This window comes from Bubalus kerabau, chromosome 1, assembly GCF_029407905.1.
Source record: "Bubalus kerabau isolate K-KA32 ecotype Philippines breed swamp buffalo chromosome 1, PCC_UOA_SB_1v2, whole genome shotgun sequence".
Classification (NCBI taxonomy): Eukaryota; Metazoa; Chordata; class Mammalia; order Artiodactyla; family Bovidae; genus Bubalus; species Bubalus kerabau.
In genome coordinates, this window is record NC_073624.1 from 15,984,044 (window position 1) to 16,011,952 (window position 27,909).

Consider the following 27,909-nt stretch of genomic DNA (forward strand, 5'->3'; position numbering starts at 1 on the left):
TCAAGCAGATCACAAGGGTTGGGGGGTGGGGGGGGGAGGTGAGGAGAGCCAGCAAGGCATCAGGATTCGGCCCTAAGGAGGGTGAGGAAGGGTGACGCCTAGCTCTCAGGGCTGATGCTGGTGTTGGGGGAGGAGTTGGGGGTCTGGAAACCGGGGTTCCACTCCAACATCTCTCAGCGTCTCCTTTAAAAGCTGGGAAGATGCCCGCTGCTGCTCTGTCTGTGATGATGTGAGAATGAGAATACACAGGCTTCGAGGCTCCTCAGGAAGCTGGGCTGAGTCTCATCCTCTTCCACCAGCACTGGGCAGCTGATGGAGAGGCGGGCAGGTGAGGGGGTGCAGCTGGGTGGTGAGTGGTACTCAGCAGGAGAGATTACAGATGGTGGTGACCAAAGTCGAGAAGGAAAGGGGTCCAGACTGTGGACAGGGACCCTTACCCCAAGCATTGCACAGCAGGGCTCCTGATGGAGGGCACCTGTCTTCACCTCCCACCTGAACGTGGTGATGGGCACAGAGCAGACGCTCAGCAATGCCCGTGGAAGAACTAGCAAGATGGTTTGTCTCTCCCAAGGCCCCTGAAGGATGGTTATTCCCATCGTGCAGCCAGGGGAATGGGAGGCTGTCCTGTGCCGCACTCCCCAACCCAGAACTGTGGGACTTGCGCGCACTCCCTGGCCCCCTCATGGTGCCATCCAGCTCTCCAGACATTTTCTTTTAGGCCACGCCCTATGGCATGGGGGATCTTAGTTCCCTGACCCACGGAAGTCCCTCCAGACATCCTTTATGCAACAATATTTATTAAGTACCTGCCTACTTGCTCCAAGCGGGACACTGGGCTAGACCGTGAGGATACATGAATGAATAAGACTCAATCCCTAACCACAGTGAGCTCGGTCATGCTGGGAACACAGACACAAATGAACAGGAAAATTAAATGCAGTATCAGCACTCCCACGGATGTGATGGGAGTCCACGGGAGAGGGAAGTGGTAAGATCTGGGGAAGACAGGGTGGGGAAGAAGCCTTCACAGAAGTAATGGTATCCGAGCAGGGTTCTCAGGGATGCATAGGAGTCCTCCAACAGATGGGGGTGGGGGAGGCTTCCAGGCTAAGGAAATAGCTTGAGCAAATACGCAGAGTTACAAAGGACAAGGACACAGGGCAGAGGCGCCGGGAGAGGCTCCGTCGGGGGGATGGGGTAGTGAGGCTGACTGAGAATCCAGGTCTTCACTACATCGGGCTGCCCCAGTTCCTGCCCTGGGAGTCAGGCAAACAGAATTGCCTAGCAACTAACCAAGGGGGCTTTTGGGGTGGGGTTCCCCACCCCAGTTCAAGAAGAGGCGCAAACGCCCGTGTCACTGGAAGTCAGTGTGGAGGGCCATTCTGGGGCCGAATCCAGCCATCTTTAGGAAGGAAACCACACACGCCTTTGTGTGCCCTTGTCTGTGTTTTGTTCTGGTCATCAGTTGTTTCCTAGGAAAGTTGTTTGTCAGAGATCCAAGTTTGGCTCAGCCGATCCAAGGAAAAAGAGGACTTGGCTGCACTGGGGTGGGGGAGAGCAAAGTGTTCTCCAGGCAAGACCAGCGGGTACGGGGAGGAACTGGGGTAATGCTGGCCGGGGTCTCCAGGCAATTTCCGCAGCCCCCTATCCATGCTGCTTCATTCCCCCCCCACCCCCCACCCACGCATACACCAGGGGCAGCTGGGCAGCTCTGACAGGAAGCCGCCAAACATTCTTGAATCCTGCCAAGGCTGCGTCCCTCCCACCAAGGGAAGTGCCTGCCTTGGGGAGGGGATACCGTCCTTCCCTCTCAGGGCTCCCCCGGAGCGTGGGCAGAGGTGCTGGCCCCTGCCAAGCCTGATGGAGCTGGGTGGGGACCCAGGGTGGCATAGGCAGGTGGAGGGGCTGACAAGGCCGGGGAGATGGCAGGGTCTGGCAGGGATGAGGAGGAGGAAGCTGGGTGGGGGCAGAAACTGGAGGGGAGGGAGGCAGCTAGAGTGGAGGCCACCTCCTGGGTGCCCTTGCCCCCTCGGCCTGGGGACCAGTATCGGCTTCGGAACCTCCGGAGCAGCATGAGGAAGGTGATAACCAGGAGGTCAATGATGAGCTCAGCCATCTCCACCACAGACAGCACGGAGGAGCCGAACCACAGGCTCCACTGGCTGCCCAGGTTGGACAGGAGCGTGACCATCTGTGAGGGACAGAGGCACGCTGAGCACTTGGCAGGGAGCCCATCTCCACTCCCCTCAGCCTCTCCTGACCCCAGGGCCCCTGGCCTCTGCTCCCCTCCTCTGGGAGCACAGGACTGCTGGCTGATTTCTTCCAGGGAAAACCAAGAATGAAGCCACCGTGGGGATGGCTAACACCCAGGCTTGTCTCGAGAGGTTTCTCCCCATCATCTAGCACTCCCCCCACCCCAGACTTCACCCCAACAGGCATCCTTCCACCCTTCTAATGCTCACCCTCTCCCCTTCCCTTGGTCCCCCACCTTCGAGGCCCAAACCCTCAGGCCCCACAAAGGTAATCCCCTGTGTTCACGGACAGCTCCCTGACTAAGACCCCCCGCCCCCAGAGAATCCCAGGCTCAGTGGGGCAGGACGTACCGTGACTGAGGGAGACTCAGAATTAGATTTGTAGTTCAACTCCTTGAAGAAGATGTTGAGTTTGGCAACTCCATCCCTTTGGAGTAGGGGAAAGGGTGGGAAGAGACGGCCCAGGGTTAATTTCTCTGCTGCTCAAAAACACTCTCCTCCAATCAACTGTACCCATCCCTCTTTCTGGGTCTGCTTTCCCTCCCACAGATTCCTTTCCCAGGGCTGGGACCCAGGGAAAGGAATTATTATTACTGTTTAGTCACTCAGCCATGTCCAACTCTTTTGGGACCCCATGGACTGGAGCCTGCTGGGCTCCTCTTTCCATGGAATTCTCCAGGCAAGAACACTGGAGGGGGTTGCCATTTCCTTCTCCAAGGGATCTTCCCATCCCAGGGATCAAACCCGAGACTCCTGCATTAGCAGGCAGGGAAGCCCGGGATCGGGGTAGGACTGACCTTTTGTTCTTGACGGTGTAGTTGTTCTGTCGGGACAGCATCTGGAAGACCCAGTCCTGGGAGGGGATGAGGTGTCAGTGGGGTCACCCCCGTACTCTTCAGGCTTACAGAGCTGGGGGTGGGGTCAAACACACTCATACACATATGCCCAGAGACGACCGCAGCGCTACACACATACAGTACCTGGGAAGTCACGGAGGGCCATTGTGAGTAACTGGCAGAGAGCTTGTAGATGGTCACACTGGGGATGGAGAAGGTGCTCAGTGAGGCGGGAGGGGTGGGCTCTCCCATTCAAAGTTGGACCAAGGATCCTCTGTGGTACCCAGACGACCAACCTGGGCTCCAGGAGGGGATGCTCACCTGCATGGCTTCCGGCACTTGGTGAAACAGCCCAGGCGGTCCGAGGAGAAGGCATCCTGGAGCTTATAGTAGCAGTAGCCTGCGGGTGCAGAGAGGTGCTCATTTTCCTAGGCCCCCTCCACCTTTTCCACCCACACCCTCCGGGTCTCCCAAGACCCCTGGCACCCACTGCAGAAGAGTATTAAGGAGCAAAACAGGAAGGGCTCCTGAGTGGCAGCACCAGAATATGTTTAAGAAATAAAGCCACGTCCAGCAAAAAATAAAAACAACAAGCTACGCCTTTATTAAAGTGAACGTGTTAGTCGCTCGGTCATGGGTCCAGCTCTTTGCCACCTCCACGCACTGCAGCCACCCAGGCTTCCCTGTCCATGCGATTCTCCAGGCAAGAATACTGGAATAGGTTACCATTCCTTCTCCAGGGGATCTTCCCAACCCAGGGATTGAACATGGGTCTCCCACACTGCAGGCAAATTCTGGATACAGACAAATGTTGAAAAGTGAAAAAGAAGAGTGGGAACAATTTTTGATAAGAATAATGAAATTAAACCACAATGAGATACCACTTCACACCCACTAAGATGGCTATTGGAGATGAAATGGCAACCCACTGCAGTGTTCTTGCCTGGGAAATCCCATGGACAGAGGGGCCTGGTGGGCTATAGTCCATGGGATCGCGAAGAGCTGGACACGACTTAGTGACTAAACCACCACCACCAAGATGTCTACAATGAAAAAGGACAATGACAAGTGTCGATGAGGACATGAAGAAATTGGAACTCATCGCTGCTGGGAATATAAATTGGTGCCACTGTTGTGGAAAACAGGCTGGCAGTTCCTCAAAAGGTTAAACACAAAATACTATACTACATGCACGTGCGCCCAGTTGCTCAGTTGGGTCTGACTCTAGCCTACCAGGCTCCTCTGTCCATTGGATTTCCCAGGCAAGAATACTGGAGTGGGTTGTCATGCCCTTCTCCAGGAGATCTCCCCAACCCGGGGATCAAACCCGTGTCCCCTTCGTCTCCTGCATTGCCCACAGATTCTTTATGCACTGACCCATTGGGGAAACCCTAAATCTACTAAATGACCCAGCAATTCCACACCCCAGAGAACTGAAAACATTGACCACACAAAAACTTGTACACAAATGTTCACAGCAGCATTGTTCCCAACAGCTAAAAAGGGGAAACAACCCAAACGTTCATTGATTGATAAATGGATAAACAAGATACAGTCTATCCATATAATGAATATTATTCAGCCATAAAAAGGAATGAAGTACTGATATATGCTACCAGGTGGAAAGTGAAAGTGAAAGTCACTCAGTCAACTCTTTGCAACCCCATGGACTACAGTCCATGGAATTCCCCAGGCCAGAATACTGGAGTGGATAGCCTTTCCCTTCTCCAGGGCATCTTCCCAACCCAGGTCTCCCACATTGCAGGCGGCTTCTTTACCAGCTGAGCCACCAGGGAAGCCCTGATACCAAGTGGATGAACACCTGATACCAGGTGGATGAACCTTGAAAATATTAACGCTAAGTACAAGAAGCCAATCACAAAGGATCATATATTGTGATCTATGAAATGTCCAGGAGAGGCAAATCTATAGTAGATAGAAAGTAGTTGAGTGGTTCGGAGGGGCCAGGGTGGGGGGGTAGGGGGAGGCCCTGTGGATACAGGGAATGGCAAGCTTGGAGACCACTACGGGTACAATTTTTTTTTTTTTTTTTTTTGGAGCGGTGAGAAAGTTCTAAACTGATTGCAACAATGGTCACACAGTTCCATGACTGTGCAAAAAAACTAAAACTGTACTGCCTGGAGAATCTCCACAGACAGAGGAACATGAAGGGCTACAGGTCAGGGGATCAGACAGTTGGACACAACTGAGTGACTAGGCACACATAATACTAAAATTGCACTGTAAACTTTCAATGAGTGAGTTATCCAGGAAATGAATTATCTCAGTACATCTGTTACCAAAAAAAGAATAATGGGACCACGGGCTTCCCTTGTTGCACAGCTGGTAAAGAATCCACCTGCAATGCGGGAGACCTGGGTTTGATCCCTGGGTTGGGAAGATGCCCTGAAGTGGGAAAAAGCTACCCACTCCAGTATTCTGGCCTGGAGAATTCCATAGACTGTATAGTCCATGGGGTCGCAAAGAGTCAGACATGACTGGGAGGCTTTCACTTTTAAGGGCTTTCCTGATAGCTCAGTTGGTAAAGAATCCACCTGCAATGCAGGAGACCGCAGTTTGATTCCTGGTTCGGGAAGATCCGCTGGAGAAGGGATAGGCTACCCACTCCAGTATTCTTGGGCTTCTTTTGTGGCTCAGCTGGTAAAGAATCTGCCTGCAATACAGGAGACCTGGGTTCGATCCATGGGTTGGGAAGATCCCCTGGAGAAGGGAACAGCCAGGCTACCCACTCCAGTATTCTGGCATGGAGAATTCCACAGACTATACAGTCCATGGAGTCACAGAGAGTAGGACGTGAATGAGCGAGTTTCACTTTCACTTTCAATGGGACCATAGCTTCCCCCTTCATCCCTGTTTCCCAGGTTCTAAGTAAGGTTTTTTTGTTATTCTTGATACTTTCAGTCACCCGGGTCCTTCTTCATTTCTGACCCAAATCCCTCTGAATACCAGGGTATATAATTAATCACAGAATTAATCTTTAATTAGAAAGACTGGGAAGCAATTAGGCTGGGGAGCAAGCAGTCCTTAGGAAACTCAGCAGACTGTATCTTCAGCCAAGTTTCTCTCCTTTATCCTCACAGCTTCTAGCAAACAGCAAGGTCATTTTTCTCTCAAGGATCTTTTTCAAACTCACAACCACTTAGCAATCAGCGTTTGGGGGCCCGGGGAACAGTGGGCAGAGTGCCTGCTCTGCATGTCCTGGGACATCCTGTCCTCCCTCTGGGCCTCAGCTTGCTCGTCTGAGAAAGGGGCCCATCAGGCAAGACGGCTTCTGAACTTCCCTCCAGCTCAGATGCACTGTGATTCTCCAAGGCCAGAAAGCCAGAAATCAGAGGCTGAGACTGCAGGGCACGGGTCGGGGAAGGACTGAGAGAGCAGCACCAGGAAAGAAAGCAGGCAGAGATGCACAGACGGAGGCTGCTCTCCACCCTGGGGTCCATCATGTCCCTGTCCTGTGCCCTCGGAGGGGTCGGCTGGGCCAGATAAGGGGGTGTGAACCAAGGACGCCTGCCCTCTATGTTCTATGTCTGCCTTCTATGTTCTGTGTTCTCTTGCTGGGGACTTTCTTTCTCTCTCAGCTTCCCTGCTGAATAACTCAGCTGTAAATAAAAGGAAAAGAGATTGATCTGGTCCTAGACCAGGGCCAGGAGGAGAGTCTAGTGTCTTCCAGATTCTTTTGACTGCGCTCTCCTCTAGTTCTCCCACAAGTCATTTCTAAATGATACACCTGCTCCTATTGAACTGATATATTATGTGCATGATAAAACATACATAAACTGGAAGGTGTTAGGGAATGAGGCAGATTCACACAATTTCTAGTCTCTTCTTCCTGAATCCAGCACTGTCTCACCAGCGCCCAGCAACAGCCCTGCTGGTACCCTAGAGAGTGAGCAGGATGCTACCTGCAGAGCAAGGAACCCAGGGAGATCTTCCTCATGTGCTCTTCTTTCCTTTTGCTGCAAGTTATTTTTATTTTAAAAAAACATTTGCTTATTCATTTATTTGGCTGGGTCAGGTCTTAATTGTGTCATGAGGATCTTTCCTTTTGGCTCACGGATTCTCTATTTATGGTTCGTGGGGGCAGTAGCTTTGCAGCATGTGGGATCTTAATTCCCTGACTAGGGATCAAACCTGCGTCCCCTTCTTTGCAAGGTGGATTCTTAACCACTGGACCACCAGGGAAGTCCCATAAGTTATTTTTAAATGGGGACATCCGATTATAAACACACAGAAGTCAAAAGAGAGAGAAAAACGGTGAGGGAGGAACAGAGAGGAAAGAGTGAGAGGAAAATGGACAGGGCGGCATCTAAGAACTGGGAAACAGGAGTTGGTGGGAGAACCGGCTGGAGAATGTGGGAGCCGGAAGCCACAGAGGGGGCACTGAGAGTGCAGGGCTCCTGGGATAGTCCTGGGCTCAGGTGGGAGTGGGGGCCGGCCTCCCGCAGTCTCACCCCAGGAACTATGCTTCCTGTAGTCACAGAACTCTACGCCATCGGGCAGTGGGTAGAAGATGTAGGCACAGCCACACTCCTTGATCATGCTCTCCTGGAAGCACGAATGGATGCACACCTGGGGGAGGGGAGCGCGAAGGGGGACAGGGTCAGGCCTGCCCACCCCCACACAGCCCCAGATGGCAGGGGAAGGGAGGACAAACCAGCCCCACCTGTGCGCCTCCACCCCTCTCTCCACAGTCCCCATCGCCCATCACGCACTCCTGGTGGCTACGGCTGACCTACGCTGGTTGCCATGGAAACAGGCTGGGCCTCACCTGCTGCGTGTACTTGGTATTGTAAAGGTTCTCCACTGGGACCTCGCTGCCATTCTTGGTGCAGTCGCCATAGTCACCCCCAAGTCTGTCCACGGCTTCCTAAGAACCCAGAGACACCAAGCGGTCAGAGCAAGAGGTCCAGGCCTCTTCTTGACCTCAGTCTTCCCTCAGTCCCTGGCTGTATGTCCTTCCTGCCATCTTTCCTACCCGCCTGGTCATTTAACAACATGCCCCCATGGCTACTTCTGAGGACACTGGGCCTGGAGCATCCCCTGAAACCCTCAGCATGTTCTGAACCCCTTCCCAGTGTTCTCATCCCACGTGTAGTCCTCAGAAACCTACTTCCTAATGCACACTCAGCCTGGCCGGCCCCTCGCCCCAGATTTCTGCTCCTGAAGACGGCTACATGCTCGAAGCTCACCCATCACAACTTCTTCTGGCCCTCTAGCTGTCATCCTCCAAGCCCTCTCTCTGCCCCTCATCTGGGGTCCTTCCCAGGTCTCCCGGTCAGCATCCTTGCCTTACTCATGCTGATGGAGGTCTCCACGCCAGGCCGCAGATTAAAGCCAGCATCATCCATAAAGGGATGCTCATCCCGTTCATGCACCATCACCCGGGCCCCGGTCACCGTGGACAGCAGTGGGATGAAGTCATTTTGCTCTGTGCGCAGTGTCAGGGACAGACCTGGGGAGAATGGGGGGGGAACAGAGCCAGGGGGCAGGGCACATTGGTTGAGAGAAGCATCAGGGTGTGGAAACCCATCCTCCCACCCTGCCTGGTCTCTAAGCCTCCCAGGGCAGCAAGTTAAGGAAGACCTGCAAATGGATTTGGCAACCCCTGAGCTGAATTTGGGGGCTTTCCCTGGTGGTTCAGTGGTAAAGAAGCCACCTGACAATGCAGGAGACATGCGTTCGATCCCTGGGTCAGGAAGATCCCCTGGAGAAGGAAATGGCAACCCACCCCAGCATTCTGGCCTAGGAATTCCATGGACAGAGGAGCCTGACGGGCTACAGCCCATGATGTCACAAAGAGTCAGACACGACTTAGTGACCAAGCACGTACACGCACGAGCTGGATTTGGGGTGCAGGGCCAGCCAGAGCCAGGACAGGATTCCTATCACACCTGGGATGGAATACATGATACCCACAGGGGAGAAAAAGCAAAGAGGATTTTCCAGGATACAGAAGGGCTACAGTGAGGCCTGGAGCATTTCTAGGACAGGAGCTCAAGGCAGGTAGATGTGGGCACACAGGGCAGCGGAGGGGCTGGGGCTGGGGTCGGGACAGCGCACCGTTGTTGACCCCGGGCATGGAGGACATCCAGAGGTTGGAGCTGTTCTTGTCGTTGAAAGTGTAGCAGTTTCCGTACATCGGGTGGTGAAAGTGAGAGTAATTCCTATTCAGGAGAGAGAGAGAGGGGTCAGAGGGGAAGGTGCAGGGGTCAGGGAGAGCACTTTCAGAGCCCTTTGTTTCCTGATCACCTACTATGTGCGGATGAGGTGCTGGAGCCTCACCCAGGCCCTCTCACTAGGCATCATCCCCACTTCATAAGAGAGGAAGCACGGCCTCGGAGAGGTCAAGTAAGCTGCCCAAGGTGACACAAGCAGCAAGCATGAGACGGGACTCAAACCCGGGTCAGCTACCTTCCCGCCCAGGCTCGCCCCCCAGGCCACCCCACCTCATTGGCCTTGTGGCCTCTCCCATCTCGGTGCTGCACTACATTATGAATTCTCACAGCATCCCTGGCTTCTCACACGTCTATATCTTACTTCCCCATTCGGATTATAATTTCCTTGAGGACAGGAAACACATCGCCTTCATGGCTGAATCATCTCTGGGTTAATGGCATGGCTCTTAGCATGTAGGAGACACAGGAGATCAAGAACAAATAGTTGATGAATGAACGGAAGAGAAAGGAAGTGGTGGTGGGGGGGTGGGGCAAGACAGTGAGACCAGGAAGGTCAGATCCAAGGGCAGGAACAGGTCTTGCAATGGCATGCCTCCCACTGGGAGGTACAAAGCAGGGCTGGGACAGGCTTGGGAACAGAGAGAAAGGAGTCCCAGATTTGTGTTGCTACAATAGGAACATGATTTGACAGCAAATCACACGTCCCCCAACGGGGAGGCTGTGCAGATGCAGCCAGAGTCCACATGGGAACAGGGGGTATCTAACTCAAAGCTATGGTTTTTCCAGTAGTCATGTATGGATGTGAGAGTTGGACTATAAAAAATGCTGAGCACCGGAGAATTTATGCTTTTGAACTGTGGTGCTGGAGAAGACTCTTCAGAGTCCTTTGGTCTGCTAGGAGATCCAACCAGTCCATCCTAAAGGAAATCAGTCTTGAATATTCATTGGAAGGACTGATGCTGAAGCTGAAACTCCAATACTTTGGCCACCTGATTCGAAGAACTGACTCATTAGAAAAGACCCTGAAGCTGGGAAAGATTGAAGGCAGGAGGAGAAGGGGATGACAGAGGATAAGATGATTGGATGGCATCACCAACTCAATGGACATGAGTTTGAGCAAGCTCCGGGAGTTGGTGATGGAGAGGGAAGCCTGGCGTGCTGCAGTCCACGGGGTCGCAAAGAGTCAGACACAACTAAGCAACTGAACTGAACTCCTCAGCCAACAGGGGTTATCTGTTCTAACTCCCCAGTCATGGGGGTGGCAGGGAGAAGAGGGGAACAGGTCTTTGGGCTGGGGGTGGTAGAGGAGGAAGGAAGAGAAGTAGGGGAGGGAAGAAGGCTGGACGGAGATGGGAGCGGAGGCGATGACTATACAGCCTTAAGCAAACCATTTTCCTTAAGCTCACTGTCCTCATCTATAAAATGAGGAGATGGAGCTCAATGATCTGGAATAGTTCATCGGCCTCAAAAAGCAGGCTCAAATGTGAAATACTAGCACACATTCTGGGAAGAGCTAGGATGGCAGCATTTCCAGAGCACAGGCTGTGCTCAAGGAGGGACGAAAGAGGAAGAGGCCAGTCCTACAAGGCCTGGGAGCCCTGCTCAGAGGGGAAGGGACAAGGACACCACAGGCTGTCCGCAGCAGGTGGAATCCATAGAGCAGACCATAGATGAATCTTAAACTCACAGAGCTTAGTTTAAAAAGTGAAGGGCAACATGAGGTACATAATACAACACCATTTACGTCCACATTACACACACACTTGGTAAAAACACATACAAAGAGAAACACATCGAGTGCATTACGAGGGTGTATGAGAAGCAGTGTGACATGATGGTGAAGAGTACGGACTCCAGGGCAAAGCTACTTGGACTTGAACCCCAGCTCTAATGACTGTCAGCTAGGGGACCAGCCCAAGCCCTTGATCTCTTTGGATCGCAGCTTCCTCATCTGTAAAATGGGGATGATACTAGTACTGACTTCACAGGGATTCTGGGAGGATTAAATGAAACCTAGAACAGTGTTTCGGAAAAGCCAATGGCAGCCCACTCCAGTACTCCTGCCTGGAAAATCCCATGGACGGAGGAGCCTGGTAGGCTGCAGTCCATGGGGTCGCTAAGAGTCAGACATCACTGAGCGACTTCACTTTCACTTCTCACTTTCATGCATTGGAGAAGGAAATGGCAACCCACTCCAGTGTTCTTGCCTGGAGAATCCCAGGGACGGGGGAGCCTGGTGGGCCTCTGTCTCTGGGGTTGCACAGAGTCAGACACAACTGAAGCAACTTAGCAGCAGTAGCAGCAGAACAGTGTTTAGCACTGAGTAAGGGCTATATAAATTTTCTATTAAGAGTATAGGAAATCAGGGATTTCCCTGGTCCAGTGGCCCTCAGCGCTTTCACGGCTGTAGGCCCATGTTTAATCCCTAGTCAGGGCTAGATACTACAAGCCTCATGATGCAGAAAAAAAAAAAAAAAAAAAAATAGGGTATAGGGAATCATTAAGACAGCTAAAGCCAAAATGACAGATATAACAAGGCAAGGATGTTGAGAATTTGCAACCCTCACACACTGTTGGTAGGAATGTAAAATGGCACAGATACCTGGAAAACAGTCTGACTTTCCTCTAAATATTAAATATAGAATTACTATATGACCCAGCAGCTCCACTCCTAGGTATCTACCTGAGAGAAATGAAAACATACATCCATACACACATGTGTACAGGAATGCTCATAGCAGCATCCAGCATTATTCATAAGAGCCAGAAAGTGAAAGACACCCAAACGTTCATCCACCAAAGCATAGATAAACTAAATGTGGCATAAGCATACAATTGAAGACTATTTAGTGAAAAAGAGACATGAACTGGGGGACTTCCCTGGGAGTCCAGTGGTTAGGGCTACACACTTCCACTGCAGGGGGAACCAGGGTTGGATCCTTGGTCAGAGAACTAAGATTTGCCTTGTGACGCAGTCAAAAAAAAAAGAAAAGCAGGAATTACTGATACATGCTGCAACATGGATAAACCTTACTAAGTGAAAGAAGCCAGTCACAAAAGACCACATATTATGTGATTCCATTTATATGAAATGTCCCCAGTAGACAATCCATAGAGACAGTGGTTAGTAGATTAGTGGTTCCCAAGGCTTGGAGGAGGGGACGACATAGGGAGACAGGAAAACATTCTAAAATTAGACAGTGTTAATAGTTGCACAATTCTGTAAATACAGTAAAAACTACTGAATTATATCCATTCAAAGGATGAATTTTGTGGTATGCGATGTACAACTCAATAAAGCTGTTATTAAAAGATCATAGAGAAAGAAGCAAGAGAATTGAATACAGAGTAGGAGAGGGCTGAGAAAGCCATGATAAAGAACTTCAACTCGATCCTGAAGGCCAGAGAGACACTGACGGATTTCACACAGGACTGTCTGGAACAGCTAAGTGCAGTGAAGTGCAGGCAGAACGCTGAAGAGTAAAGCTTCCTGCAGTCGCAGAATAAAGGAGGCTCGAGAGGTGGAGAGACAGACTGGGGGGTTATGATAACTCTGGTGAGAATCGATGAGGCTCTGCAGTGAGGAAGTGACCTAAGTGTCAAGACTGAGATGAACTATGGACTTTCCATTGATGAGAAGGCGGGAGCCTGGGGCGGGCAAAGCGAGAGGGTGACAGAGCCACTCGGTGGCAGCTGTGGGCTGCCACAGGCTCAGGTGCTGCTACTGTCTTACTTGTCCTCAAACAAACACACAAACCCGAGACAGGAACAAAGGTGTGTGTGGGCAGAGTGTGTGCTCCAGGTGAGGGGAGGCGGGGGTGGGCAGAAGCAGGTGACACCTGGCCCTGCCAACAGTCTTCAGTGACAAGGAAGGGACAGGGTCCCTGTGGGGTGGAGATGCTGCCTCGGGCCCTTCCTCAGTCAGGTAGAGGTAGGGACACAGTGCCTGAACTTCGAGGAATACGGAAGGCAAGGTGGGGGCGGGCAGCGGCTACAGAAGGGGACCTCCCTTACTCTTAGCCTCCCCCCCGGCCCTCAGAGAGCTGGCTGTAGCCATGACCTCTTTGCAAAGACATCATGGAAGGAGATGTGACTGAAAGAATGCCAGGCGGGCAGTGCACTGTGTGAGGGGGGCCCTAGGCTCTGGCTGTCCTAGGGCAAGCCTAGGACAAGGGCAAGCCTGTCCTAGGGCAACTCACTTCACCTGCGTGACTGTCACTTCCCACCAACAATGAGACCCACGACTCACTGCAGTGTATAAAGTGCCCTCAAACTCCTTATCTCATGTACTCAAAGACAGATGTTATCAGCTTCATCGCTTAAGAAAAAGTGTCAAGGGAATTCCCCGGCGGTCCAGTGGTTAAGACTCTGAGATGCCAGTGCAGGGGGCACGGCTCAGGGAACTAAGATCCTCCTGCATGCCACCAAGTGTGGTCAAAGAAAGAAAAAGTGTCCGAAGGGCAAGGATATTTTTCCTCTTCTTTGATGTATCCCAAATGCCCAGAACAGTGACTGGCACATAGTCCAGAAAGTCAAAAATATTGGTTCAATGAACACTGAAAGAATCTCATTTCCCTCCATTTCACAAACAAAGAAATAGGCTCTGAAGACTGGAGTGAATGCCCAGTCACCTGGTCCAGAAGAAACAGAGCCAGAGCAGGAACTCAGGGTTAGTCCCTGATTCAGTTCACGCAGTGTCCGCCACCCACTGCTGCCTGCATTATCTGAGGCAGTGGAGTAGGGACCCACATGACCTTTCAGGCATTCTCGAGTTTGATGCCAGTGAGAAAGAGGCCTCAGAAAAATAGGGAGCCATGCTTCAGTCCTTGGTTTCTCAAAGCCAGACTTCAAGCCCAGCCTTCCCAAGGCTCCCATCTGACACTGCCGCAGACCCAGGGAGCCACACATGTCCTGCAGGGCCATTCCCCAGGCAGAGGTTTGGACCCGAGGTCAATACTTTCCCTTCCTCCCCACCTGCAGGCATTCAGTTATTCAACCAGCACTCCAGGGTGCCTTCCATGCTGGGTCTCAGGATGGTCCAGCAAAGGAGACCAGTGGGGGAGGTGGGGGGAGGGGGCAGAGCAGGAAGCCTGGCAGCAGGGAAAGACTCACGCCTCATTGCAGGAGTCCTGGTTGAAGCGGCAGGTGAAGATGAATTTGCCCAGCACGTCCTCCTCCAGCGAGGGAGAGGTGTCCTGTCTCCGTCTGGACAGAATGTTGATGTAGTGGAAGCGGTACCACTCTGTCACAGCATCCACCCCTGATGAGTACGTCTGGTAGAAGCAGTCCGATTTGTTCTGGTTGCACTGGACACAGAGACCAGAGCATCAGAGGACCAGCAGCAAGGGTAAGCAGGGCAGGGCAAGGTTAAGCAATGAATGGTCTGGGGTCCTAAAGACTGATAGATAGGGGCGGGGAGCCAGGCTGGGAGAAGCCGAAGCCTGGAAGGCAGCAGACCTAGAGAGCACGGGATTGATGGAGGAGACTGGAAGCTGCACACACCTTGGGGTCATTTACGCAGCCTCTAAGTGGGGGGTGAAGCAAGGATTCTTCTCCCCATTTCACAGATGGGAATACTGAGGGATCAAGCAGTTTGTCCCAGTATCAAAGAGGGGACTGGAACCCTGGTCTCTGGGTACCGTCTCTCTGCTTCGCTCCCTTTTTTAAAAATCTTTATTATTTTTTTTATTTTAAATGGAGGATAATTTCTTTACAATATTATGTTGGTTTCTGCCATACAACATGAATTAGCCATAAATATATATATATATGTGTATATGTATATATGTGTGTGTGTGTGCGCTTAGTCGCTCAGTCATGTAAGACTCTTTGCAACCCCGTAGACTGTAGCCTGCTATGCTCCTCTGTCCATGGGGATTCTCCAGGCTAGAATACTACAGTGGGTTGCCATGCCCTCCTCCAGGGGATCTTCCTGACCCAGGGATCGAACCTAGGTCTCCCGCATTGCAGGCAGATTCTTTATTGTCCGAGCCACCAGGGAGCCACCGGGGAAGCCCAAGACAGAGAATAAGGAGAGGATAGCAAGAAAACTAAAAAAATAAATGGAGATGGGAGGGAGGCTTAAGAGAGAGGATATATATATGACTCGATGGACATGAGTCTCCGTGAACTCTGGGAGTTGGTGATGGACAGGGAGGCCTGGCGTGCTGCGATTCATGGGGTCGCAAGGAGTCGGACACGACTGAGCAACTGATCTGATCTGATAGATATATGGGCTTCCCCAGTGGCTCAGTGGTAAAAAATCTGCCTGTCAATGTAGGAGACCTGGGTTGGATCCCTGGGTCGGGAAGATCCCCTGGAGAAGGGAATGGCAACCCACTCCAATCTTCTTGCCTGGGAAATCCCATAGACAGAGGAGCCTGGTGAACTACAGTCTAAGAGGTCGCCAAGAGTCAGATACAACTGAGCGACTAAACAGCAACAACAATCCTGTCTTGGGCCTGCCAGAGCCCCAATGCCCCATCACCCTGGAAGGTCCCAAGTGAGTCCCACACTGGGGATCAGTATTGAGAAACAGCTTTTCCACAGTAAATCTGACTTCCCATCCCCATAAACGCTCCCACAGAGGCCCCCAGAGAGGAGTCTCCACAAGCTGGCGCCCAGAGAGACGTTATTTAATTTTAATTTTCAAATTTATTCGTGTATGTAACCTATTTATCTTGCCAGCGCGCGGACTATCATTGGCAGCGAAGGCGGGTCGTGGAGGGCGGGGAGCTAAGCCGACTCGGGCGGGTTGGGGCGGGGAGGAGGCGGGGCCTCCGGACGGTGGCAGGGCTGGGCGGGGAGGTAGCAGAGGGGTGGCGGGCCTTACCAGCTGGAAGCCGATCTTCCAGTCCTTCCTGTTCACCTGGGGGTTGTTGTCCCGCACGCTGGAGCCGGCGCGGCGGACTCCGCGGGCCGCGTGGGGCGGAGCCGGGACGGGCAGGCGCTGAAGGGGGTGCGGCAGCGGCTCCCGCAGGTCGCGGCGGGAGCGGGCGTGGGCCACGAGGGTGTTGGAGGAGTTGTACTTGTACAGGTCGAAAAGAGTCTGCTCCGTGATGCGGTCCAGCTCCTCCAGCTCCTCTTGAATTTCCTTGTACCTGGAAGGGGCGATGGCGAAAGGTCGGACTAGGAGGTGGCGGCCTGGTAATAATCCTCGCCCCCCCCGCCTCCCACGCCACCATCTCCCGTGCCTCAGTTTCCCCGTCTGTAACGGGTGAGATCAGTTCAGCCCAGAGAAGTCTGCGAGGAATAGCTCTGGGGTCTGCAGGGCTATCTCGGGGGCGAGGGGAGGCGCAGACAGGTGTGTCCGCCTGGTGATTGGAGGCGACAGTGAGCCCCGGCGGGGACGGCATTTATTGCCGCATGTTTCTCGTAAGGGAGAGACGGGAGGTGCTCTCTTCCCACTCGCCCTGGCCTGGAAGGGAACCCGGAACTTGTCTGCCGTTTCCCAAGGCGGGAGAGGGGGTGGGCCGGTAAGGCCCAGACACTCCCACGGACCCGAGGTTCATGGGCCATCCGCCCCCTTCTCGGCGAGGGTGGCCTTTGACCGTCTGCCACATGACAGTTTCTAAATCAGGGAGTCTCAACTGCACTTCTAGAACCTTCCGAGGAACTTTAAAAATACCGATACCACACAGTCTCCTTTCCCCACCCTCCTACACCAAAGACTCAGTTTTAACGAGTTTCAGGTGGGGCTCAAAAACCGTGAGTTAAACACTGTCCAGTATAAATCCTCATATTCCTTCTCAATACAGGGCCTATGTCATCTCCACCATGAAAGTCCAGGCAAAGTAGCAGGGCCTTAGGGATAGAATCCACCAAAACAAAACAGACACCTAGGACCGATAAATAAACAGGGTTGCGGGATACAGAAAAAAATATGCAAAAAATGTTTCTACATGCTAGCGATCAAAAAAATGGAAAATGAAATCAGAGCACCATATTAAATAGCATAAACAACATCACATACTGGGAGTAAATCTGATGAAAGGTGTACAAGACCTGTACACTGAAAATCCTGCTGAAATAAAGACCAAAATAAAAGGAGGTGCAGACATAAGTAGATCAGGAACTCCTATGCCACCTTCCAGATTGCTCTCTGATTCAAGCCGTGCATGCGTGCTCAGTGGAGAAGTTGTGTGGGACTCTTTGACTCCAGGAATGTAGCCCACCAGGCTCCTCTGTCATGGAATTTTCCCGGCAAGAATACTGGAGTGGGTTGCCATTTTCTTCTCCAGGAGATCTTCCGGACTCAGGGATTGAACCTACATCTCCTGCATTGCAGGCAGGTTCATTACCACTGAACCACCCGGAAAGCCCAGATTCAAGCCAAGCCCTATCAAAATTCCGGCAGACATTTTTGAAGAAATTGACGGGTCAATTCTAAGATTGCTTTGGAAATGCAAAAATCTAGAATGGCTAAAACAAGTTTGGAAAAGAAGAGCGAAGTTGGAGTGCTTACTCTACCTAACTTTAAGACTGTAAAGCCATGGTAATCAAGACAGTGTAGTGAAGGAAATGGCAACCCACTCCAGTGTTCTTGCCTGGAGAATCCCAGGGACGGGGGAGCCTGGTGGGCTGACGTCTATGGGGTCGCAAAGAGTCGGACACGACTGAAGCGACTTAGCAGCAGCAGCAGCAGTGCTTATGTAAGGATAAACAAACAAACAAAAAAGGATAAACAGATCAATAGGACAGAATAGAATCCAGAAATAAACTCAAATATATATATGGTCAACCTGATTTTTGACCAAAGCACCTGTTCAGCTCAATGAGGAAAATAATTTTTTTTAAAAAAGATGATGCTGGATATTGTATGAAAAAAGGGGGGAAAGAAAGAAAGAACCTCAACCTCTACCTTAGTCTGTATACAAAAATTAAGTCAAGCAACCCAAACAAAAAATTCAGAACCATAAAGATTATAAAAGGAAACATCAAAGATACCTTCACGACCTAGGGGTAGGCAAAATTTACTAGAATAAAAAATAGAAGAAATCCTGAAATATAAAAACTTCTTACAAATCAAAAAGAAAATGACATGGTTTTAAAAAGGAACCCCCCAAATATTCAAATGGTCACTAAACACATGAAAAGGCACTCAGCATCATTAGTACTTAAATGTAAATTAAAACCATAATGAGGTACCATTTAACATCCATTAGGCTCAAACCATGGAGAAGGCAATGGCACCCCACTCCAGTACTCTTGCCTGGAAAATCCCATGGACGGAGGATCCTGGTAGGCTGCAGTCCAGGGGGTCGCTAAGAGTTGGACACGACTGAGCGACTTCACTTTCATTTTTCACTTTCATGCATTGGAGAAGGAAATGGCAACCCACTCCAGTGTTCTTTCCTGGAGAATCCCAGGGACGGGGGAGCCTGGTGGGCTGCCGTCTATGGGGTCGCACAGAGTCGGACACGACTGAAGCTAGTTAGCAGCAGCAGCAGCAGCAGGCTCAAACGAAGAGACTGATGACATCAAGTATTGGTGAGAATGTGGAGCATCTGAAATTGCTGCTGGCGGGAGTCTAAAATGGTATCACCAATATGGAGGACAATCCCTGGTGGCTCAAATGGTAAAGAATCTGCCTGTAATGCAGGAGACCTGGGTTCGATCCTTGGGTTGGGAAGATCCCCTGGAGAAGGGCATGGCTACCCAGTCAAGTATTCTTGCCTGGAGAATTTCATGGACAGAGGAGCCTTTGCGTCCATGGGGTCACAAAGAGTCAGACAAAACTGAGCAACTAACACACACACGGTGGTCCTCATGTGCCTAGTCCAAACCTCACAGTCCTCAGCCACCATCTCCCTCATAAAAGTCTAGCAGGCTGCCCCTCATCCTCTCATAGGAGAAAAATGTAGCTCAGGTTGAAGGTGTGTGTTTGACATTCTAGGATTTGTTTGTTATTGCTCATTATAAGAACAACTGCTGCTGCTGCTACTAAGTCTCTTCAGTCGTGTCCAACTCTGTGCGACCCCAGAGACGGCAGCCCAGCAGGCTCCTGAGAACAGCAGTTATATTTAAATGGATAACCAACAAGAACCTACTATATAACACAGGGAACTCTGCCCAGTGTTATGGGGCAGACAGGATTGGAGAGGAGTTTGGGGGAGAATGGATACATGTGTATGTATGGCTGAGTTGCTCTGCTGTGCAACTGAAACTATCACAACATTGTTAATCAGCTGTACTCCAATATTGGAGAAGGCAATGGCAGCCCACTCCAGTACTCTTGCCTGGAAGATCCCATGGATGGTGGAGCCTGGCAGGCTGCAGTCCATGGGGTCGCTGAGAGTCGGACACGACTGAGTGACTTCACTTTCACTTTTCCCTTTCACGCATTGGAGAAGGAAATGGTGGCCCACTCCAGTGTTCTTGCCTGGAGAATCCCAGGGACAGGGGAGCCTGGTGAGCTTCCGTCTATGGGGTCGCACAGAGTCGGACACGACTGAAGCGACTTAGCAGCAGCATACTCCAATATAACATTAAAAGTTAAAAAAAAAAAGCAGTAAAAGTTATAGGAACTGAGTTCTAATCAGCTTCCCAGGTTCATTTCCTAGCCTCACCACTTACCTTCAAGGTGATAAGGACTAAGTGAATTAACATATGAGAAACATAGTGATAAAAAGAGCTGGCAGAGTGAGTACTGTCTAACTGCAGCTACTGTTTTTACGGTCACAACTGTTCTTTAATAAGAAAGAACAGTTTAATAATAGTAATAATGATAGTAAAATAATAGTAACCTATTGTTGGAGAAGAGAAGGCTGAGGAGACAGGAGAGCACTGCCTGCCACTCAACTGCCCTGTGACTTTGTGATCTTAACAGAAGTACAGGGACTTCCCTGATGGTCCTGCGGTTGAGAATCCACCTGCCGATGCAGGGAATACGGGCTGGATCTCTGGTAGGGGAAAATCCCACATGGGGCTGAGCAACTTAGCCTGTGTGCCACAACTACCGAAGCTCACGCGCCTAGAGCTGGCGCTCCACAAGAGGAGCCACGGCAATGCGAAGCCTGCGCCCCTATTCGCCACAACTAGAAAAAGCCTGCACATGGCAGCGATGACCAAGAATAGCCAAAAATAAATAATTAGTTAAAAAATAAAAGTGGAGCCCAAGACCAGATTCCAATTCTGATTCATCCACCTAAAGAGTTGGGTGACCTTTGCAAAACCTGTACGTTTCTCAGAGCCTCCAACTCTGGGCTGGTAGTTTTCTCCTTATCCAGTAAGCCTGTGACGAAGATCAGATCATGATAATGGATGCTGAAAAGACAGCCTGGTGACTGCTGTCCTTGGAGTCCCTGAACAGATGACCACTGGGTAAAGAAGGAGGAGATGTCTTTAGAGCTGCTTCAAAGACAGAACCAGGGCCAGAAGGCAGAAGTTACAGTGAGGTAAGCTGCAGCTTTACCTAAGGAAGAACTTTCCATCAGCAGTTGCTGCAGAGATAAGTGACATTCCTGACACAAAGGAGTCCATCACTGCGAGGGGGCGGGGTGTGGGGACGGTGGCTTTTTGTCCCTGCCAGGCCTGCCAATGCAGAGCCTGCTTTCCAGATCCTGTGGGGGGAGTGGGGGGCAGTGCAGGGTCCCCCCCAGGGTCAAGGTTGGATGGCCTGGCTCAGAGCCTTCCCTTCCCTCAGTGCAGCTCTCTGAGGGGAAGGAAGATTCCATGACCTTCTTTGCTGTCCAAGAATGCCACACTCTTCCTTAAAACCAGCCTCAGTCCCCCCAAGGATTGAATGAAAAAAATATGCTCTTGGGCTCTGTTTGCCGTGGATGTGGCTTTGTCTGGCCCCCTCTCTTGGGTGAAAAAAGCCCTTTGTTAACCAGAAAGTGGATGGGGATCGCTGTGGCTGACCTTTCATATTGGACTCTCAACACCTCCTTGCTTAATATGAAGGTCTTCAGCCTTATCCCCTTTCCTGGAAGTTACAGAACAGCCCAGAATACCCCTCCCCCTCTGCTGGCCACACTCCTGCCACCTGCAGTTGGGCACCTGGGCTGACTTTGCCTCCAGTTATCTCACAAGCTCCTCTATCTCTTCCAAGACTTCCACCCCCTCCCTGCTTCCCAGTTCGAGTCACCTATCTTGCCTCTGCCTCCAGCACCCACGCCAGCTAGCAGCATGAGTCACACGCAGGTCCCACCCACCAGGCTGCATCAACCTGTCCACCCACCCCTGCCTCTCTCCTGGAACAGGAACCAATAACCCGGATGCTTCCCTTCTCCCCCTCCCTCCCTCTGGACTCCTGTTGCTCCCCACAGGCTCCCACCAGCCCCCATCCCTGGATGGCTTTGCCTGGCCCCTCCTTAAACTGCAATGGGAGAAAGAACTTTGAAAGCAAACATACTTGGTCTTCGACTCAGCTACTGACCCTAGATTCACTGGCTTATATGTAATGGGGAGGCGACGGATTTTTGAATCTGTTTCACCACCAGTTCCCTGTGTGAGCTTAGGCAATTACTTAACTTCTCTGGGCCTCAGTTTCGTCATCTATAAAATGGGAGCAATACTGGTATCTACATAAGAGATCTGTTGTGAAAATTAAATCATTTGATTAATATAAATTTTTTTTTGTTTGGCACATATTAAGTACTATATGTGTTAGCCATTATCATTGGTGTTTTTTCTTTTTTTTCTTTTGGCCACACTCTATGGCATGTGAGGTCCTAGTTCCCTGACCAGGAATTGAACTGGCATCCTCTGCATTGGAAGTGCAGAGTCTTAAGCATTGGACCACCAGAGAAGTTCTCGTTGTTATTTTTTATTATTACTTGCAGTTTGACCCTGCTCAGTTACTTCACCTCCACTTCCTCATCTGCAAAATAGAAATAATAATGCCCGTCTCCATGGACCGGTCAAGATTAAATGAGGTAGTGCTTAGAGAACTCCCAGTGCAGGATCGAACACACAGTAGGGGCTCCATATCCTGCCCCAGCTTTGAGGCGCCTTCTCTGACTCCCCTCCTATCCAGGGTGCTGGGTGTCTCCCCACTAACTCCTGCAGGAGGGACTGTTTTAATCGGTGAGAATACCTGCCTCCCAGCCTGCAAGCCCCAGAGGCCAGGGCTCTGGTTTTTATTCCCTGGGGCGTTTTCCTCTACTGCCCACAGCCTTGCACCCTGTGGAACCTTGGAAAATATGCAGGCCTCAACAGATTAACCTTACACTGTCCGTCTCTCACCCACATCTTTCAACCACAGTCTTTATTGAGAGCCTACTATTGGCTAGTTCCTCCTGCTTGCCTGCCCTCCCGTCCCCACTGCCCCAGGGGATGAGGGTGGGGGAAGTAGGGGAAGGAAGAGGGCTGGGAGCACTGAGGTTGGGAAGAAGAGAAGCAAAGCCACAGGCACCAGGGGAAGAGAAAGAAGGCTGAGAGAGGGAATAAGACAAGCTCAGAAATGAGATGTAGAGACTTCCCTGGTGGTCCAGTGGTTAAGACTCTGTGCTTCCAATGCAGGGGGTGCAGGTTTGATATCTGATCAGGGAACTAAGATCCTACATGCTGCACAAAACAAACAAAAAAAAAACAAAACAAACGAAAAAGAAATGAGATGTAACATCTGAGCAGAAACTCCATTATTCCACATTCACATTTTGGGTATTAAGAAGAGACAGGGGTTTGCAATCAGGCAAACAGGGTGGAAAAAACCCTGATCCTGGGAAAGATTGAAGGCAGGAGAAGTGGGCAACAGAGTATGAGATGGTTGGATGACATCACTGACTCGATGGACATGAGTTTGAGCAAACTCAGGGAGATAGTGAAGGACAGGCAAGCCTGGGGTGCTGCAGTTCGTGGGGTTGCAAAAGAGTCAGACACGACTTGGTGGCTGAACAACAACCACCACAAACAGGGAAAGTCACAGTGGAGTCTGTGACCGTGTGCCTTAGTGCTCTCTGCCTCAGTTTCCTCAAGCGTAACCCAGGAATAATAACAGCATCTGCCTCAGAGGATTGTTGGAAGAATTAAAGGAGCTGCCCGAGGAGTTGCTAACTGCATCCGGTGGTCTGGTGCATGAAGCAGCTTCTCAGTAATTGGCCTCTTAACCTGGGCCTCATACAGGAGTTTATCAGTGAAGTGGAAGAGCAGTGTTTTCTCTGTAGGACAGGATGTCCCAACCCTGATCAGCTCATGACACTACACCACCCCTGATATGTGACCAATCCCAGTCACTCGCAATTGCACGCACACCTCATTTGTTTCCTCACACACATCCATGCGTTCACATACACACTCACTCATAAACCTTACACTCTGACTCTAGCTCACAATTTTTACGGTACCCGTCACAGTGCGCTGAGGTTATTTGTTTATATGCCTATCTCTTCCATCTTATCTTTCAATACCTAGCAGAGTACTTGGCCTTCAGCAACGATTGTTGTAGGAATTATTGATGAACCCATTCGCTGGGTGCCTAGAGCCATATCTGGCCTGCTGGAGGTGTCCCAAGGTGTGAGGTGTGGCAGGACCGAGTGAACACACAGGAAAGGTGTGTGTAAACACCCAACTCTGCCCTCCTGTCTTCTCCATGGTTACCACCATCCCCTCTGGCTTCCAAACCGAAAATTGGCAAAGAACACTGGGTGAAACCCAAAACTTTAGGACACACCCAAACACCACACCTGGACAGGTGGACTGCACAGCGCAACAGGGCCACCTGGGCCTCTGGAGGAACAGCCTGGCCAGGGCAGCTTCCATCCTGTCCTGCTGTCCTGGCTCTGGGACTACACCCCCACTCACCCCCCAACCCCGCCTCGAGGCTCATGGAAGGCTCCATCACCACCACTCCCCCACTTTGCTCTCTCCAACACAAACTGCCCTTCTCAACCCAGACCACCCTGCCAGGGCCCAGTCCCAGCCAGCTCCTACCACCACCACCACCACCGCCCCCTCCTCCCCACCTGCAGTCATCTCCTTGCAGGATCTTCATCAGATTTATCTCCTGATAAGGAGGGGCTGATTCCTACCTTGCCCTTCTGAACTCATCGGCGCTCCCTCCCACTTTCAGGAGGATGAAGGGGTGGACGAGGAGACTGTAGGTACAACAAGCCCACTCTGGAGAAGGCCCAGGCACTAGGAAGTCTTCCCTGGGCAGAGCGGCCGGCCCATTACGTCGAGGGCTCCCCTCTCCTGCCCAGAGGGACGTCTGACTCGGGTTACCTGTAGGGGTTTAGGGTGCAGATGGAGACCGCAGGGAAGACGAGCTTGTCCGAGTTGAGGTTGATGTTGAGGCTGACGGGGTAGCTGAAGTACTCTCCGAAGAGCTGGCCGAACTGCCAGTACATCATGCCAAAGGTGCAGAGCCAGAGCACGGCCCAGAAGACTGTCTTCATGCGATTGTGCTGTGAGCACACCAGGCGGATGGCGCCGTGGATGGTGGTGTTATTGCAGAAGAACTCGAAGAGCTCCCGGTAGGAGCGGTGGAACTCGAGCAGGGCCTCCTCCTCCTCCGTGGGCGGCAGGGGGCCCGAAGGCTCGGGGCCCGGCCCCGGCTCCTCAGGCTTGTCTCCCTTCATGAGCCCTTTGGGGGGTAGGGGAGGGCGAGGGGCCGGGCTGAGTTCTGGGCTCTGGGTGCCTCCTCCATCCTCATCACCTGGGGCCCGTGCCCTCATCCCACTCTCCTCCCACCTCTTGCCCACTTTCTCCCCTTCCTCCTCAGGCCCGTCCCCGGGAGCCTACTGACCTGCCAGCGTCTGGGCAGAAAAGCTGGAGCCAAGCCTCCCCTGAGTGGCCTCTCTGCCTCCCTGATAAAACTCCCTTTGATTTCTGTCCTAGACTCTCCTTTTCTGTCTCCTCTGTCTCCTCTGTTCAGTCAATCTCTGTCTTTGGTCTTCTTCCTCCAATATCTGTGTCTTAGCTTCCCTCTGTCTCTGTCTCTCTCTCTCTGTCCCTCTCTCTGCCTTTTGCTTCTCTTTGGGTTTCTCGGCTCTCTTCCTTGCCCGTTTCCTCTCCGGGTGTCAGGCGCTGTGATCTTGCCCTCTTCCTCTCCCTCCCCGCCCGGCGCACTCTTCCCTGCAGTCTGGACTCTCCCCTCTGGTCCCGGGGCCTGACCTCGGGCTGTGACCTGACTCCCTCTAGGCCCCAGGGACGGCTGGGCTCCAAGAGGTCTGGGCTGCCTCCTGCTTCCCACTCCCAGGTTGTGGCTGGACTGGGACTGGTTCCTTTCCAGTTGAATCTGGCAGCCCGGCCTCTCCTCCCCCTCACCTGACAGGTGCAGCAGCCAGACCGGGGAGCCCGCCTGCCAGCCCGGGATGGAAGCCGCAGAAGCCTCATTAGCATCTCAATTAAAGGTGAGCTGGGCAGGAGGAGGGGCCAAGGAGGAGTCAGAGCTGAGAGCTCTCCCGAGGGAGGAGGGCTCCTGAGGGCAGGTGACCTGCAGCGTCCAGACTGGAAAAGCAAGACGGCGGGTCAGAAGAAAAGTCTGGGCTGGGAGTCCTGGGGAGCCAGCAGGCAGGGAGACCAGGAGACAAGAAGGCAGGCGAGGGATGGAGGTCTGGAACCAGGAGGTGATGCTGAACGCAAAGACAGGAAGGCAAAGCAAGGAAAAAGGACAAATCAGGATGAGTGAGACTAAGGTGTGGAGACCAGAACAGGGAAGGCCAGATAGTGGAGGTGGGTGGACAGAGGAGAGGGGGAAGGACCGGGAGGCAGGGAGGGATGGAGGACAGGGAGAGAAGGGTGGGGGGTGAGGAGGAGGGAGCCAGCCCCAAAAGGAGTCCCCCTCCCCCACCGCTGAAGGAGAGGCAGGGGGAGGGACTGCCCCCAGTGGGCTTCCAAGAACCAGGCCCCTCCCTGGGGAATCCTTCCAAGGGCACCCCTGGGTCAGCCTCACCCCCAGGCCTTGGAGAAGAAGGAAACAAGGCCTGCAGGCTTCCTCCCTGCTCACTAAGGTGTGAACACCTCCCGACCCGCCCAGGAGCACCCCTCTGCCCTCTTGACCCCTCACTCCCACCCGGAGCCTGTCCAGCCCAGGGAGGGGTCCAGGTGGAGCTGGGGGCTGGGCGGGGCCCTGGGACATTCTGTTCCTTTTTACACCATTGGCTGCCGGGCCAGGAATGTCCCCAGTTGTGGTCACGGGGTTGCTGGAATGTGTGCTCAGAGAAGAGGGGCCACCAGGGCACTTGGGCAGAGCCTTGGAGCCAGGGATAGCGGGCACCGAGGAGGCAGGAGGGATCTGGCCGTGAAGAGAGTGGGGAGGAAGAAGCTGAGCCTGGCCCAAGGCTGCACCAACCCTGGAAGTAAGGCAAAACTCAACGTGGGGGCCATTGTTTTCCTCCAAAATCTCTGCCCCAGACAACCCTGCAAGAGAGTGAGGGACTGAGCAGGAAAGGAGGAAGGGATCAGAGAAGGGCTCAGGAGGCACAGAGACCCAAGCATACAGCCCAGGCCAGAGGTCTGCCACTGTGACCCTGTAGGAGGTAGCCACTGGCTCCTCTCACCTCGCCTCGCCTCCGGGAGGAGGGGGCTGGGACATGCAGACAGGCCCAGCCTGAGCCTGGATGCAGCTGGATAGGAGAAGACAGGCCCTCGAGGTCATGAAGTCAGAAGACAAGGATCCTGGTAACAGAGAGGGGAGCCAAGTGCCGAGGGAGCCTGGGGGTGAGGAGGAAGGGAGAGGCACTAACCCAGGAGATTCAGGAAGACTTCTCGGAGAAGGCAGCATCCCAGCTGGGTCTTGCAAAACTAACGAAGGCTCCCATCTGTGGCTGGTCTCCCGTGGCCTCTTAAAGTGAGAGTTGCTGTCGATCAGGATTCCAAACCCACCACGCGGCTTTCCCCAGCGCCTTAGGGGACCCTTCTGTGGAGAAGGGAAAGGCTGGCTTTTTCTTCATTTTCCAGTTGAAGAAAGTACCCTCCGCAAAGACAGGCCAGTTTTCTGTGGACACAAAACCAAACAGCAGTAGCGTGAAGAACAGAAGCAGAATTCTTCGGCAAGTGGGGGTTTATCTGCTTAGGGCTTTTGCCACACACCCCGAGACAGACCAGTCACAGTCTCGTGGGGAACTGGGGCTCCCTTGCACCTGGTTTTGAAAGTCAGGCAGGTTCACATATTCCCACCAGCCATCTGGGTCCTGGACTGTCTCCCAGGCTCCATGAGAAGCTCCTGTCTACCATCCCCACCTTCCCAAAGGATATCCTACCAACAGGAGGGGCAGCCAGCACCTGCCTGTCCCATCTCAGAGGTTCAGAGAGGCACGTCCCTGCCACGTCTGTTTGCCGGTTGATGCCTGAAATCTGGTCACTGGCCCAAGGCCGCAAGGCAAATAGTTTTTCCTTCAAAGCCTCAGTGAGCAGGATCCCGAGGCCCGGTCTGGGCTGAGCCGGGGAGCGAGCCCAGTGTCCCCGAAGCACTTGCTGAGGTGTGGCAGCTTAGAGAGAGCAGCATTCCAGATCTGGAATGGGCCAGAGCAAGCTTGTTCTGGTGGAAAAAAAAAATAGAAACCTGAGGCCTGTGCCTGTGTCATAGCTCCGTTTTAAATATTTTCTTTTAAGGTGCAGGGGAAAAAAAAACCTGTTTTCCTCACAACACAGTTTTCCAATAACACAGAAGTTTGCAGATCAATCAAAGCCTCGCTCAGGCCCATTCCGTTCCCACCCCTCGCCTCTGGGTGCCACTGT

General features: G+C 52.3%; 1 protein-coding gene across 1 annotated transcript; it reads right to left on the reverse strand.

Annotated features, from left to right (window-relative positions):
• Positions 1-780: 780 nt before the first annotated feature.
• Positions 781-25,823, reverse strand: SCNN1A (sodium channel epithelial 1 subunit alpha). The gene is made up of 13 exons (XM_055566071.1): positions 25,495-25,823; positions 24,451-24,811; positions 16,118-16,385; positions 14,398-14,591; positions 9,170-9,273; positions 8,398-8,561; positions 7,878-7,976; positions 7,561-7,678; positions 3,410-3,488; positions 3,233-3,290; positions 3,050-3,105; positions 2,604-2,679; positions 781-2,191 (listed from the first exon to the last, which is right to left on the reverse strand). The coding sequence occupies exons 2-13, from the start codon at positions 24,804-24,806 to the stop codon at positions 1,811-1,813; spliced, it is 1,953 nt and encodes a 650-aa protein (XP_055422046.1). The 5' UTR covers positions 24,807-24,811; positions 25,495-25,823; the 3' UTR covers positions 781-1,810.
• Positions 25,824-27,909: the final 2,086 nt, after the last annotated feature.

Coding starts and splice junctions, on each gene's coding strand:
- SCNN1A (XM_055566071.1), bottom strand. CDS start 24,806: ATGAAGGGAGACAAGCCTGAGGAGCCGGGGCCGGGCCCCGAGCCTTCG. Junction 16,386..24,450: donor TGCACCCTAAACCCCTACAG/GTAACCCGAGTC, acceptor CGCCCCTTCCAG/GTACAAGGAAATTCAAGAGG. Junction 3,106..3,232: donor GGCCCTCCGTGACTTCCCAG/GTACTGTATGTG, acceptor ATCCCCTCCCAG/GACTGGGTCTTCCAGATGCT.